The sequence below is a fragment of the Loxodonta africana genome, chromosome 7, assembly GCF_030014295.1.
Source record: "Loxodonta africana isolate mLoxAfr1 chromosome 7, mLoxAfr1.hap2, whole genome shotgun sequence".
NCBI lineage: Eukaryota > Metazoa > Chordata > Mammalia > Proboscidea > Elephantidae > Loxodonta > Loxodonta africana.
In genome coordinates, this window is record NC_087348.1 from 74,108,062 (window position 1) to 74,124,612 (window position 16,551).

The 16,551-nt window shown below is 39.1% G+C and overlaps 1 protein-coding gene across 7 annotated transcripts in view; it reads left to right on the forward strand.

Moving 5' to 3' along the window:
* DENND5A (DENN domain containing 5A) overlaps nt 1–16,551 on the forward strand; it is a 111,348-nt gene that overhangs the window by 46,031 nt on the left and 48,766 nt on the right. For all 7 annotated transcript variants that reach the window (XM_064288457.1, XM_064288454.1, XM_064288458.1 and 4 more), the window contains exon 5: nt 5,112–5,299. In XM_064288457.1, coding sequence (XP_064144527.1) covers nt 5,112–5,299 — 188 coding nt within the window. The remainder of the gene's footprint in view (nt 1–5,111; nt 5,300–16,551) is intronic.

Sequence of the window (16,551 nt, forward strand, 5' to 3'; positions counted from 1 at the left end):
TTTTAAAATTACATAGAGAACAGAAGCTCTTTATCTAATGTGATCTAGTAGGCTAGTTGATTAGATAATTGAACAAGCAGTTAAGTCTGGGGATCCTAAAAATAATATATAAATCTATTATACATTTTAACTTGAAACATTAATGTACAGTCACCAGTCTTTTGATATAAGGTCCAGGAATATCCCTTGATTATGGGTTGACTAATTATATGTGGTATTTTTCTTACATAAATTATACTCATAATGCATTTACTAGGATTTCCAGTTACTTTTTTTTTTTTAAAGTAGGGAAAACTTAAGAACCTTGCAAAAGAATGTGAGTGGAGGCTACCTCTTGACTTTTATAATTTTCCCTAGTTTTTTTGCACTTAGTTTATTGCACTTAAATATACCTAATTCAGTTACAGTATTTTTTAGCAACTTCATGTTAATGAGTCTTTTTAAAGCATTTAATTTTGTTTTCATAGAAGCAACAGTTTTTTCTTTCTGCCTTCAGATTTTGCCATTCATTTATATAATATTTGGTTAAATTATGTAATCTAGCAGTAAGTTCAACTAGCACAAACAAGTTTGGGGACAAATACAACTGACTTTTGTTAAGCATACAGTTCAATGAGTGGAAGCAACATATGCTTTACTGAGAGAATGAGGAAAATCAATTAATACAGTGAGTTCATAAAGTGGAGGTTGGTAAGAGATGTTTGTAATTTAAAAATCTATACCAGTTTTTGTTTTAAATGGTGTTTTAAGTGAAAGTTTACAAATCAAGTCAGTCTCTCACACAAAAACTTATATACACCTTGCTACGTACTCCCAATTGCTCTCCCCCTAATGAGACAGCCTGCTCCCTCCCTCCACTCTCTCTTTTCATGTCCATTTCACCAGCTTCTAACCCCCTCTACCCTGTCATCTCCCCTCCAGGGAGGAGATGCCAACATAGTCTCAAGTGTCCACCTGATCCAAGAAGCTCACTCCTCACCAACATCCCTTTCCAACCCATTGTCCAGTCCAATCCCTGTCTGAAGAGTTGGCTTTGGGAATGGTTCTGGTCCTGGGCCTACAGACGGTCTGGGGGCCTAAACTAGTTTTTTAATTACAAAAGAAATATGGGCTCAAGGTTAAAAATCAAAACTATTACTAAATAAGTTGAAATCTCCTTCCCTCTCTTCTCCTGTGGAAGCCCAGAGAGCATGTTTCTTGAGTTATCCCTAATGAAAATAATAGTTTTTTAAAACAAATAAATAATATGTGGACAATGAAGAGAAAGTTGAGTTTCCCCTTCTTTGACCTAGAATCTTACACCTGAGAAGTGAACAATCTCTCAATTTTTTAATGCTTTTCCCTCAAATATTTTTAAAAATGTACCATTTTTTATGTTAGGTGTTAAATATACTTGTGTTAATTTTAATTTTTTAAAAGTTATACATGTACGTGTGATATATATGGTATATTAAACTAAAACACATAAAAAGCATTTTAATCATATGGAATCAAAAATTAAAAAAAAAATTTAAAACATTACAAGAGAATATATAATAGAGATAAGATTTCTACCTCTGGCCCTTGGCTTTCCTTCAGGGAGGTTACCACCGTTTCCTCTTCCCATTTCCTTCCAGACATAGTCAAGCATATAAAAACATACATGCTTTTTAAAAACAACACAAATGGGACTACTTATTGTTTAAGGAGTCTTTGTGGCACAAACTGTTAAGCACTCAGCTGCTAACTGAAAGCTTGGCGTTTCGAACCTACTCAGTGACTGGGCAGGCCAAAGACCTGATGATTTGCTTCTGTAGAGATGACAGCCAAGAAATCCCTATGGGGCAGTACTGCTCTGTTACATGGGGTTACTCTGTGTCAAAATCAGCTGGTTGGCACTTAATAACGATTATTGTTTAGCACCTTGCTTTTTTCATTTGATATGTATCTTAGAGATAGCAAGACATATAGATTAGGCTGTTTCCTAGGTACAAAGAGTACTATGATAAATATTTTTGTTATACAGTTTTCACACAAGTGTGAATATGCAGGGAAAGTTTATATATTCAGTTTCTAATATGCAGAAGGTATCCTGTAGTTTGTTTCAGAGTGGGCTTATCTGTACACACGTCCAAGACCCATTGCCATCAAGTCGATTCCGACGCATAGTGACTCTATAGGACAGAGTAGAACTGTCCCCTAGGGTTTCCAAGGAGCGGTTGGTGGAGTCAAACTGCCAACCATTTGGTTAGCAGCCATAACACTGCTCCATCAGGCCTCCACTTATCTGTAGAGTGATCCCAAATCTAATACATTAAGAGTTGTCCCTCTTTCTGCACAGAGACAAGTCATAAAAATGTGCTGATTCCTCTCTTCTCACCACTCAAGAGTGATGGTGGTGGTAATCCCATCGAGCTATGCATCATCTCCTTTTTGTTAAAAGTAATTGCTCACTACGACATTATGGGAACTGTGAGAGAACAGACAGTTGTCTGCTAGTAGCAGAAATAAACGGTCCGAGTCTCAGATACTAGATTAGATTCATCCTATAAGAGTAGGGGGAAAATTAGAACTTGACTTCTAGTTTCCTTCGCTCCAGCTTGCCCTGTTTTATGGTTATAGAGTAGATGTTCCCAGATACTGTAGGCATATTCCAGTGCCCAGAAAGCCTCCATGACAAAAGCATTTCACTGACTCCTTTACTTGTTGACCCACTCTGAGATGTTATTGCCCCTGAGCAGACTTGTCAGGAATGGCAGCCACATAAAGAAGTGGCACAAGCTTTATTGACTTTGGCTAAGGGAAAGAGGAAGCTTTTTGGTTTTTTGGTGATTGAGAAGGCCTCTGGTACTTCTTGCTTTTATTTTTTTAAATCCAGAAATGGGGTGTGTGTGTGTGTTTACATATGCACTGAACGTGTAGGCGGTGAGGGGAATTACTTAGCCAAACATTTATCTAAAATATGTGTTAAAGAGCCAGTTTTGGAGTGTAGTAGGACTAGACCTTCAGCTTTAGAATATCACTTGAAGGTTTTTTCCGCTCCTTTTGCTTTTCTCCCACACTTTTACATTCTTTTGATTTATCTTAATTTTGAATTATATTCTTGTGATGTCTGAGATTGTCAAGATTATTGCTCTTGGGTTGACTATTTACTGACATTCCTATCTAGAAAAAAGAACTGAAAAAATACAAGAATTGAGGTTTGGTTTGGAGGATCATTAGAATTCTTCTTAGTAATAGTTGTTAGAGTAATAGTAGAGCGTGAGGGTTTCAGCAGAAAGCAGGCAAGCAAGTAGAGGTGTCCAGGGAGCCAGTGGAATTAAGACATCACAGCAGAGCCTGAAGGTAGAACTTGCAGTGGCCTGAATTTTGTTACTCAGTTGTTCCTTGCTTTTATGTAGGACTAAATACTTTTTCTGAAGTGATAAGTAGATTTTCTAAGTTGATCCTGAAGACATGTTTTCTATGATTTGGGAAATGTTTTTGTCCTTGCTTTAATGGGTGGTGTGTCCTTACTATAAATAGTTTTTCATGTGGGAATGCTTCATGTGGGCACCGTGAAAAAATGAGATAGACCCTCTTTAGAACTCTTACTAGAGCTTGCCCCAGATCTTTAGTGAATATGATAGAGTTCTTGCTCCTTTATCCTTCTTCTAAACCAGTTGTATTATTTTTTTATTATTGGTGATTGAAACTCTGAGCTCAATTTTACCCACTGATTTGTCACTTCACTTATCTGTTTCCCCAAAGAAGCCTCTGAAGCACTTTACTGAAGTGTATTCAAAATAATGAATTTTAAGTTATTCATTTCTATTTGTTTGCATTATTAGTTAAAAAAAAATTCTTTCTAGGTCATGTTCTTAACCAGGAGCAAGGTGATGGACAGCTTTCAAAGCTTTATTAGTGAGCTATTCAGACGTCTTCATTTTCTGGATAGTGTTTTGTACTTATAATTCTTTTATGAACCAAGCTATGTTTTGCTTAAATAGTGGGCTGGGTTTTTAGTGAATAAATCAACCATTCCAGAGGATATTACTCATATGGTTTTAAAATTTATGTTCCTGCTTTGTCCCTAAATGCCTGAAAGCATCATACCATTTATGAGTAGTAATTTACTAAATTTCAGTTTTAACCAGTCCATTTTATTGGCTTTGCCAGTGTATTAGCTATTTTTTAAAAATAATTTTTATTGTGCTTTAAGTGCAAGTTTACAAATCAAGTCAGTCTGTCACATATAAGCTTATATACAGCTTACTCCATACTCCCACTTACTCTCCCCCTAATGAGTCAGCCCGCTCCCTCCTTCTAGTCTTCTCCTTTCGTGATGATTTTGCCAGTTTCTAACCCTCTCTACCCTCCTGTCTCCCCTCCAGACAGGAGATGCCAGCACGGTCTCAAGTGTCCACCTGATTTATTAGCCATTTTTAAAAGAGTTCTAGAAAATTACATTCTGAAGAAAAACTAAACTTTGAGCACAAGCCTTCCCTTTCAGACTATGGTCTTTGATCTAGAGCAAGAATTTTGAGCCACTGAAGTCAACCCTCTGCGTCTTTCAAGTTCTAGGAAAGCTTGTTACTGAAGTGTTAAAATGTTACTTATGCTGTTCCCATTCAGAAGTGGCTGCCAGGTATAGGGCAGACTGGCAGAGTGTGGAAATTCAGCTTCTGCATGCTTAGTGGTTCTCCGTACTTGATATTGAAGGCACAGCTAACGTCAGATCCTTTCAGAATGTACTGCAGAAATATTGAGAGGTGAATTAGCCTATTTTTGGAATCCATGCAGAATGGAGATTGAATTTCACTTCACTTCACCACCGCATTTTAAGAGAATCTACATAATATTCTGATTTAGTGTTTGGAGCAAGGTGCTATTGATGACTTTTATTTCTATGTTAAATTTTATTACTAGCAGGGCATGTGTAGGGGTATATTTCAATTTGTACTCCATTGAGATCTATGGATTGTCTGTCTGATACCTACAAGGGAATCATTCTCTGAGTATACCGTTGTCGAATTTATCTTTATTCTTTTTAAACGCAGAATTGTTTTGAAGGTTTTAATTTACTGTTTGGGAAGTGTCTTGTATTTGACTATTTGGTTTGTGTATGTGTGTTTTTTTTTTCTTCAACCTAGATTACCAGAGACTGATGACCGTGGCAGAGACAATTACAGCTCTCATGTTTCCTTTCCAGTGGCAGCATGTCTATGTCCCTATTCTCCCGGCTTCTCTCCTACATTTCTTAGATGCTCCTGTTCCATACCTGATGGGCTTGCATTCCAATGGTCTGGATGACCGGTCAAAGCTGGAGCTGCCTCAGGAGGTGAGAGAAACTGTTGTGGTGCCTGAGTTCTGGTGCCCCTGGACCCTGATCTACTGGGGAGAGAAGAGCTTTGGGATGAGCCTAGGGTGGTGTCACCAAATTTATTTTATTTTTGGGAAGGTATTTTGGGAACTTTTCAGGTAAAAAGTATAAACAATGAACATTTAATTCAATTTATCTCATTCCAGGTACACTCATTAAACTTGTTACCTTTATAACTTGACATGTTGTTGTTGATGTGTGCCATCCAGTTGATTCTGACTCATAGAGATCCTATAGGACAGAGTAGAGTTGCCCCGTAGGGTTTCCTAGGCTCTAATCTTTACAGGTCTTTCTCCTGTAGAGGTCTTTTCTTCCACAGAGGTGCTGGTGGGTTCGAACTGCCAACCTTTCGGTTAGTAGCCAAGCACTTGATTATTTGTGCCATCGGGACTCCTATAACTTGACATATGTATTAACGTATTTGTAATCTCTGTATTTGTGCTATTTTGTGAATTTTCTTTTTCATACACTATTTTAGACTTAAATTTTTTTATTATGTAAAACTTCAAGCATAAAAAAAAACTAGTAAATCTCTGTGTTCTCAACACCCAGCTTCAGCAGTTAGCACACGTGTTCAATTGTATTTTACTTCTGTATCTCCTGCCCTCTATTATTTTAAGCAACTCTCACATGTAATTTTTTAACTGCTTTCGAAGTCGATCATGAATTCATAAGTCAGTGATTTTCTTTTACGGGCCACAGTTGATCTGTAAAAGTTAAACTCATCTTAGTGATTCTTATAGTACTGAACTAGTTTTGAAAACTTTTATGGTTTGAGATAAGGAAGTCCCTGAGGGAATGCTTTTTCTCTCTTGCTATGAGGATGGCCTGCTTCTCTTTCCTACTGTTTCCTATACCAAAAGAATTGATTAAAAATATGTTTTTATTTATTTCCTACTTTATTTCAAAATAGATTTAAAGCATGATTAGAAATAAGATTGTTTTATTTTTCTTTTTCCTAGAATTACCTATATAACCATTCTGCCGTTTTTATTTTATTTTTATTGTGCTTTAAGTAAAAGTTTATAAATCAAGTCAATCTCTCTTACAAAAACTTACATACACCTTGCTGTATACTCCTGATTGTTCTCCCCCTAATAAAACAGCACACGTCTTCCCTCCACTCTCTATTTTCATGCCCATTTGGCCAGCTTCTGACCCCCTCTGCTCTCTTATCTCCCCTCCAGACAGGAGATACCAACATAGTCTCATGCGTCTACTTGATCCAAGAAGCTCATTCTTCACCAGTATCATGTTCTATTCCATAGTCCAGTCCAATCCCTGTCTGAAGTTGGCTTTGGACATTCTGCCTTTTTATGTTATTTTGTGGCTGGTATAAAGCTAGCTCAGGGAAGGGTTTTCTTACTCTCAATTTCTTAGTTATTAGGTTTTAGAAGAAGACTTTGAGGTATACATACACTGGTGTCAACATGTCTCTGATTCCTCCTCCTACCAAAAATTTTTGGGGAAAAGATTTTTGTGTATAATGGAGGGATATGAGCAAGGGGACCCCAAAGAAGGGGACGTGTTCATGGAATTGAATCTGGGCAGCACTCATGTCTTCAGCAACCTTGATGACCACTCCTGATAAGTAGACCATACTTGTGATATTTAAATTATAGTGAAATGTATCTCTTTGCTCTTTTTCTCTCTCCTTTGGTCTTTATTTTTTAAAAAGTATGTTGTGGTAAAATATATGTAATAAAACATTTGCCATTTTGACTAATTTTAAGTGTATAATTAAGTAGTATTAATTACATTCTCCATGTTGTGCAGCCTTCACCACTGTTCATTTCCAAATGTTATCCATCATCCCAAACAGAAACCCAGTACCCCTTAAGCAGTAACTTCCCACTCTATTCTCTTCAACCTCTGATAACCACTAATAAACATTTATCTCTATGTATTTGCTTATTGTTCATGTTTCACATAAATGAGACCATAGGAAATTTTTCCTTTTACAGCTGGTTTATTTCAGCTAGCATAATGTTTTCAGGATTGATCCATGTTGTAGCATGCAGAATTTATTTCTCTTTATGGCTGAATAATATTCTGCTGTATGTATTATACCACATTTTGTTCATCCATTCGTCTGTTAAATGAAAATTTGGGTGGTTTCCACCTTTTGGCTATTGTGAATAATGCTGCAGTGAACATTGGTGGACACATATCTATTTGAGTCCCAACTTTCAAGCCTTTTTGCTATGTATATAGCAGTGGAATTGCTGGGTCATGTGATAATTCCATGTTTAATTTTTTGAGGAACCGCCAAACTGTTTTCCAGAGCGGCTGCACCATTTTCCATTTCCACTTGCAAAGCAGGAGGGTTCCAAGTTTTCCACATCCTCACCAACAATTGTTATTTTCTGTTTTTAGGATATTAGCCATCATAGTGGGTGTAGCTATGAGTGAAATCAACTCAATGGGTTGTTTTAGTGAGTGCGAAGTGGTATCATTGTGATTTTGATTTGCATTTCCCTAATGACTAATGATTTTGAGCATCTTTTCTTCTGTGTATTGGCCATTTGTATATCTTCTTTGGAAAAATGTCTGTTAAAGACCTGTGCCCATTTTTAACTGGGTTGTCTTTTTGTTGTTGAGTTGTAGGAGTTCTTTTTTTTTTTTTTATTGTACTTTAGGTGCTAAAGTTGGAAACCCTGGTGGCGTAGTGGTAAAGTGCTATGGCTCTTAACCAAGAGATTGACGGTTCGAATCCGCCAGGCACTCCTTGGAAACTCTATGGGGCAGTTCTACTCTGTCCTATAGGGAGGGTTGCTATGAGTCAGAATCGACTTGACGGCAGTGTGTTTGGTTTTAGGTTAAAGTTTACAGCTCAAGTTAGTTTCTCATACAAAAACTTCTACATGCATCGTTATGTGACCCTAGCTGCTATCCCTATAATGTGACTGCACATTCCTCTTTTCCACCCTGGATTTCCCGTGTACGTTCAACCAGCTGTAGGAGTTCTTTTAAATATTCTGGATATTAATCCTTTCTCAGATACATGGCTACCAAATATTTTGCCCACTCTGTAGATTGTCTGGAAACCCTGGTGGCGTAGTGGTTAAGTGCTACAGCTGCTAACCAAGAGGTCGGTAGTTGAAATCCACCAGGCGCTCCTTGGAAACTCTGTGGGGCAATTCTACTCTGTCCTGTAGGGTTGCTATGAGTCAGAATCGACTCAGTGGCAGTGGATTTTTGGTTTATAGATTGTCTCTTTACTTTGCTGATTCTCCATTGGTTTTAGAATCAGAATGTCTTCCTTGTAGATTCTTTTACTTCCATGCCTTTTGCTCCTTCGATTCTGTAGAGCTTTGGTGCTATTTGGGGTGAGACAATATTAGTTAAGGAAGGAAAGATCTACATGATGGAAAAAACCATTGAGGTGGGCTTATGGCTGTTTATGTGTACTTGTTTATTCTACTTATAAATATGCATGAAGATTAGATACCAAAGATTGAGAAAGGAGAGCTTTTTGTTGTTTGCTTTAAACAAATGCATATTGTATATTGATGTCGAGCCCTAGTAAATCTAATTATAATTTTGTAAAGTCAAAATAAGAACAAAATAAAAAATGGTTGCAGGTGGAAGGCCAAAGAGGTATGCTACCTGAAAAATTTAATAAATAAGTCACTAAAAACAAACAAAAAAAAACAAACCCATTGCCTTCGAGTCGATTCTGACTCATACCGACCCTATAGTGGTCACTTAGTGACCCTACAGGTCACTAAGAAGAATCTAGATTTTTCAGTTTTATTTTCAGCTTTGCCATTGCTTTGCTATATACGTGGGGCAAGTTTTGTTCCTTGTAGGATTTCTCAGCATCATACTCTGTGTGTCTCATGTATGTGGGTATTTGAGGAGGCTGCTGGAAGACCAGCAGCTTTCTTTTTTTTTATCTTGATTTATTTTTTTGATTTCCCTGTCTGGGTTGACTTCTCATTGCTCTGACCAGTGTTCTAGTCTTGGGTTGATACCTGATACTGATTTTCAAACCAAAGAACTCCCTTTAGTATTTCTTGCAGTTTTGGTTTGGTTTTTATGAATTCCCTAAACTTCTGTTTATCTGGAAATGTCCTAATTTCCCCTTCATATTTGAGAGACAGTTTTGGTGGATATGTGATTCTTGGCTGGCAATTTTTTTCTTTCAATTTTTTATATAAGTCACATCCCATTTTGCCTTCTTGCGTGCATGGATTCTGCTGAGTAGTCCGAGCTCATTCTTATTGGCTCTCCTTTGTAGGTGACTTTTTGTTTATCTCTAGCTGCTCTTAAAATTATCTCCTTATCTTTGGTTTTGGCAAGTTTGATTATAATATGTCTTTCTTCATTTTTTAAAATTCTTTTATCTGATTTTTCTTCAAATATATTAGTGCCAAGTGCTTTGTCTTCAAGTTCAGAAATTCTGCCTTCCACTTGCTCAATTCTACTCCTCAGACTTTCTGTTGAGTTGTCTACTTCTGTAATTTTATTGTTAATTTCCCAAATTTCTGATCGTTGTCTGTCTATGGATTTTTCCGGTTTATTAAATTTTTCATTATGTTCCTGGATGATATTTTTAATTTCTTTAATTGCTTGTTCTGTGTATCCCTCATTTCCTTCCTGATGTCTTGAAGGGTTCTGTATATTAATCTTTTGTATTCTGTCTCTGGTAATTCTAGGAATGCACTTTCATCTAGAAGACCCCTTGATTCTTTTTTTTGAGAGCTTGTTGAGGTGAACATGGTCTGTTTCTTTGTATGACTTGATATTGACTGTTGTCTCCGAGCCGTCTATAAGTTATTGTATTAGTTTATTTTATATTTGTTTACTCTGTCATAGCTTCTTGCTTTGTTTTGTTTTGATGTGCCCAGATGGGTTGCTTGAGTGAGCTAGCTTGATTATTTTTACCTTTGGAGCTCTGACGTCCTGTCACCAGATGGCCAGAGCTGCTATCAGGCATATTGGTCTAGGAGTCCGTTGACTTTTCTTGTATGAATTCAGCTCAGGTGTCCAGGTAGCTGATCATCAAGTGAGTGGTACAGTCTCTGTCCTACAGTCTTAGAGGGGTAGGGTTGATTGGCATATATACCAGTATCTGATTGCAGCAGGGCGTCACGCTCTGAACAAGGCAGGGGGCTGAGAATTGTCCCTTGTGTCTCTGAGGAAAGTGTGTCCCTGTTCCCTAGAGTGTACAGGGGGGTGGGTTCTGCAGACGGACCATGGGTACCCAGTGTTTTTGGTTGTAAGGACTGGGAGGTACCAGTTATCCTTGGGCCCCTGTTGCAGGTGGCTGGGTGACCTGAGTGGAGCTACCAGCCCTTAGGCCCCTGATGTGGGTAGGTGAGGACCCTGTTTAATAGGCAAAGCAATGTCAAACGTCAAACACCCAGCTCTCCGCCACACAGCTGAAATGGTTGGAGTCTGCCAATAAGGGCCTATTCTCCTGAAATAGGCCCACATAGGTCCATGCAGAGGGGGAAGGTACTCAAAGTACACGGACCATTTATGCATGGACAGGAGCCGTTTCTGTCCTGAGCTCCCATGGTTAGTGGAGCTCACAAATTATCTTTTCCCCCAATTGCAAATTTATTCCTTCTCTAAGGCTGGGAGGATGGCTCTAGGTCCCCAACAGGACCTATCTTGGGCTCAGGGAATTCAGCCACTGAAGCCGACTTGGGAGCAGGGTAAAGGAAAAAAAAAAAAATTTTTTTTCTTTGGGGGCACGGTAAAATATACGCAAGTACTTAGCTTTTGCCGAGAGTGCCGTTCTTCTCTGGTTCTGAAGATGTGAGTAGGCTGTGTGGCTGGCTGCTTCTCCCTGAGGAAACTGTGGCTGAATGCTAGTACCAGCCCGCTGCCACCGCTCCCGGGAATGTTGCCTGAGGGTTCCCTGCAATTCAGGTCCGGTAACTCCTTTCTGCTTCTGAACCGACTCTTCCTCCCCCTGCCTCTCAGTTCATTTTCTAAGCTTACCTTTGATGCTCAGGACTCCTAGCTTGTCATAAATATACTTGTTTCACTTGTTTTTTCGGGTCTTTGTTGTAAAGAGGGCTTGCTGGAAGCGTCTGTCTATTCTGCCATCTTGGCTCCGCCTCCCCCCAGCAGTTTTCTTAATGTGACTATTTGAGAGACTGTGAGTTGTTTGAGAAACTCAAAGTTTACTCTGTTCTGGTATACCAGATCTTCCACTTTTGTAGTATTTCCCATCGTTGCTGCAACCCGTGTTTCTGAACTTCTGGTCTCTCCCCGTGGTCTCCATGGGAAGGAGTGGTGACAATAGGACTGTAGAACACATGTGTGCTTCATAAATAAGCAGTTCGAGCATTTGAGTCCACATTTCATCCAGACTGTCCCTCTGAAGAGCAGATATTTATGGGGCAGTTACATAGGTGGCATTTTTACCTTGATTTTTAGCAGGTAATCTCTGGGATATCTGACTCTGGGTAGTGGCCAGGGGAAATCTCAGACTGGGGAGAGAAGAACTGTTTGTTTTAAAGAGTGAAGCACCATGGGGTACATATAATGAATGGAGAGTAATAATATCTGTGAAAAACAACTCTGAAGTGTCTCATAAGTAACACATGTTTATAGTAAAAGATTCTAACGTTACACAAAACCATAAGGAATCGAATGAAAATTATTTCAGGTTCTTCTGCCAGAGATAACTATGTTGAACATTTTGGTGAACATCCTGTGGTATGTTTAAACTCTATTATTAGAAGAATGCTTTGAGGCAGGACTGGGGAAATTCATCTGGGCCTCGTCAAGGGGGCATCATCAGGGTAGTGGATGCGACAAGGTTCGTTTTGAAGTAGGACTTTCCTTAGAGAAGGAGAGTGTACATTTTCTAGCCCCCATATTAGAATTCATTAGTTGCTGCCTGTCCTTGGGGATCAGAAGTCTGTGAAAAGTGCTTTGTTCCTTTTGACACCAACACATGAGCTCAGCTGGCCCTGAGCAAGTGAGAGTGCTGGGTTGCCTTTGTGAGGGATGCTTTGTCCTGTGCTTCTCTGTTGGGCTTCATTGTCTGAGTCCAGGAAGGAGGCAGTTCCTTCACAGCTGTGTTAGGACAAGTTTAAGCAGAGGATATTAAAAGAAGGGGGTGTATGTGTGTGTCACTTTTTTCTATTTTGGGCCTTTATTTCTCACTGTTTTTCTCCTTTCTCAGGTCTCAGGACAGTCTTTCAATAGCCTCTTATATTCTGTCCTTCTCTCACCCTAACAGTCTGTGTGTTGAGCTCCCCTTTGATGAATAACCTGGAAATAGACGAGGGGTAGAGGTTGGTTGTGATTTGTTGTTAAGAACTCAGATCTGGGAAGGGTCTTTATGACCGTCGGCAGGAAGAGATTTGGGACATTGTTTGGAATTTTTGGGATCCATGCGGTCACTACTCCAGGGTAGCTAAGTCTTCCCAACAAAGTGGGAGGTTAATGAGGAAAACTGATCACACAGGGTTCAGGACCCTTTCCAGGCTACTTCTTACCCCGCAAGCTGTTACGAAGGAGTTGGCTTCTTCTCAGCTGAGGAAAGGGGTGTGTGAGTTTGTGGTAGCTTTGCAAGTTGCTTCTGTTTACCAGAGCCCTCTGTGTGCTGGGAAGAAAAGTGTGAGGCTATTGTATGAGCCTAGTAATTGAATGGTCCTCTTTTTTCCCTTTGCCTTATCCCCTCCCTTTTTCAGCTCAGCTTCGTGAAGAATGGCTAGTGCTGTCTGTTCAGAGGCTCAAATCTTAATCTAGCCCATCTCTGAAGTGAGCCTGAACTACTTTCTTGACTCTAGGCACCTCTGGCTAGAGATATGTACAGGTAGCATTTGGAGTGTATAAAATTCTTTACAGACATTCTATGTTTGGCTCACAGCAGTGGGAGAAAAGCCAGCCAAGTGTTGTGAGTGGATACAGTTATTTTTAGTTGCCTCTGTTTCCTACTGGAGAAGCTGCTTTTTTCTCTCTGAAGGGAAGAGAACCGAGAGGTAAATGATTGCATTGTGTGCCTCTAGTGGGTCATAGTGCCATATTCTGTTAATGTATAGACAGGGACTGTGAGGCAGGTGATCTTCATGACTTTGCATCTTTACTGTCTTTTTTAATGGCTTGGCTTGACAGTTTATAATTTTAAAATCTTAAAGGAATAAGCAAAAAGTAGCCCTTTCTTAACGTGATAAACATTCTTTGGCATTGGCCCTTTAAATAGGCAAACCTCAGTTATCTGGTCGAAGAATTTTAGAGAATGAAATTTAAAGTGATTGTACCAGTCTTGGAATCTTTGAGAGGGAAAAGCTGTCTTTTTTATTCATAGATTGGTAGAGAGAGTAATTTATGTACTCAGCAAATGTTTATTGAGTGCATGAACACACAAACATGGTAAGACACACAGTTTTAATAGATGGTGAGTTTATGGAATAGTTATATTAAGAAGGACTTACTATGTTACTGTCCTGTCTCCTCTTTTATAATACAACACTTACTGGTACAGGAATCAACAGATGGATCAGTGGAACATCATTTTGATATACAGTACGCATATTATGCCAGAGGAGGGACTGTTTAATAATGGAGTTGGAAAAATGTTTATCCATAGGGGAAAAAAATGAAAAAGGATCCATTCTCATACCATAACAAAATCATGTTCAGATGATTAAAAAATTAAATGTCAAAAGGAAATTTTCAAGTCTTTTAGAAGAAAATGTTAATAAATACTTTTCTAGGTAGGGAAAGATTTTATAAAGGAAATACAGAAAGCTCTGTCCATAAAATAAGATAGATAAATTTGATATTTTAAATAGGAAAGCAAAAAGATAAGAACTCGAAGATACTTATAACACACAGTGTACAAAGCATTAGCACCAAGACAATATAAAAAATAGAAAAATGGATTAAAGATCTGACTCGGCATTGCACAAAAAACCCCCACATTTCTTTACTAGCAGTTAGGGAAGTGTGAATTAGATGTACTGTACAATACTGTTTTATACCCAGTGAAGTGGCAAAATGTGAGAAGCCTGATAGGAAGTTTTGGGAAGGGCTTGGAGCAGCATTTTAGATTGCTGGTAAAAGTGTAAATTGTTATAACAACTTTGGAATGCAGCCAGACATTGTCCTATAAAGTTGGACATTTGCATACCTTATAACACAATAGTTCTAGGATATGCCCAAGAGAGAACCTTGCATATGTGTCAAAGGAGATGTGTTACAATAGAAAAGCAATAAACTGGAAACAACTCAAAGACCATTTAATAGAAAAATTGATAAATTGTGATACAGTCACACAGTGCAGTATTATACAAGAGTTAAAATGGAAGAAGTACAGCTGTACACCAAAAGGTGGCTGAATCTTAGTAACCTAATATTGAGTACAGAAAGTACTAAAAGACTGTTTAAGGAATGATAATCCTTTTATAAAATACAAAAGCAATAAAAAATGTAAAGGCATAAATATATATATGTTGTGTTTTTTTTAATGCAAAAGGATAATAATAGTGTAAAAACTGGCAGCTTGTCAGACCTCTTGACTTGAGGTGGGGGGACGGGCAGGAATCATCCAGATCAGCAGCATCAGCCCGAAGCTGATTCCCATGAGGTGGAGGTCAGACGTACTTTACTCTCCAACCTTTTAACCAATTCTGGCACCAGCGGTCCCTTCCACTGTGCTCTCTACTTCTCTCTTGGGTTCAATAATTCGTGCAGTGGCCACACAGAACTCACAGACCATACTCACAACTATGGGGTTTACTAGGGAAGTAACAGATTACAGTTTAGAATCAGGATCAACTTGGAAGTAACAAGAACAACTCAGGATGTAGTTCTTTGATCAGGACAGCTTTTTCTTGGCTGGGCCCACAGGTAGATCTCTGTCTCTGCCCTAGGACTTGGCCTCTGCCTTGCTCAGGCAAGTGTTATAAAGCTCTTTACCTCTGACGATAAGTACCTGGAGGCACCCCACTCTGCCAGGAAGCCTCCTACCCGAAGGCTCTCAGCTCTTTTGCTCCATGGGTCAGTGAGCCTAGCGTGCTGGCTCCGTCCATTGCCATCTTGTGCCGTCTTGTGTCTCCTGGGTCTAGGAGGTTCTTGCACAGTTGACCCTGGATCCAAAGGACACACTTTGCTCCAAGTAGTTCTTCTTGATGGTAGTGAGTGTCCCTCCACCCCCAACTTCTGGGATTGGCTCCCTTTAAGCCTAGCGGGATGGCAAAACTGACCAATCCCCTACCAAGGGTGCCGTGTACCTTATTTGCCTGGTACCACCCCTCCCACCCCTGCAAGGGTTCCATGCACCTTATTTGCATTAGCAAAACTGTTCATTCCCCTTGGTGGGCCACAAGCACCCCATTTGCATAGTCCCACCTAATCATTTTGTGGGAGCTACAAGACCATGGTTAAAAGGGCTGGCCATACAATAGCAACCCAAATGAGAAAAAAAACTAAATCTATTGCTGTCGAGTCTGTTTTGATTCATAGTAACCTTTTCTTTTTTAACCATAATAGGACAGAGTAGAACTGCCTTATAGGGTTTCCTAGGCTTTAATCTTTATGAAGCAGACTACCACATCTTTCTCCTGTGGAGCAGCTATGAATTCGAACCCCTTAACTGTTGCTCCACCAATAGAATTTGGGGTAGTGGTTACTTGAGGTTGGGAGTATGTAGCTTGTGGAGTGGGATTAGGGAGGAGCACATAGGTAGATAAAAGTATGTTCTAGTTCTTGGTTTGGGCTGGAAAAACTTTGTCTTTTAATATTGTCCCTAGAAAGTTATCAGTTTACATCCCCAATAACAGTGTATGAGATATTTGTTTTCTAGTAACTTTTCCATTAACAGCCTACGATATGGAGATGACACAACCTTGCTTGCTGAAAGCAAGAGAACTTGAAGTACTTATTGATGACGGTCAAAGACTATACTTTCCAGTATGGATTACACCTCAGCATAAAGAAAACAAAAATCTTCACAACTGGACCAATAAGCAACATCATGATAAATAGAGAAAATATTAAAGTTGTCAAGAATTTCATTTTCCATGGGTCCACAATCAATGCCCATAGAAGCAGCAGTCAGGAAATTAAATGATGTATTCACTGGGTGAATCTGCTGCAAAAGCCCTCTTTAAAGTGTTGAAAAGCAAAGATCACACTTATTTTGAAGTCTAAGGGTTGGAAACCCTGGTGGTGTAGTGGTTAAGTGCTATGGCTGCTAACCAAAGGGTCAGCAGTTCGAATCTGCCAGGTGCTCCATG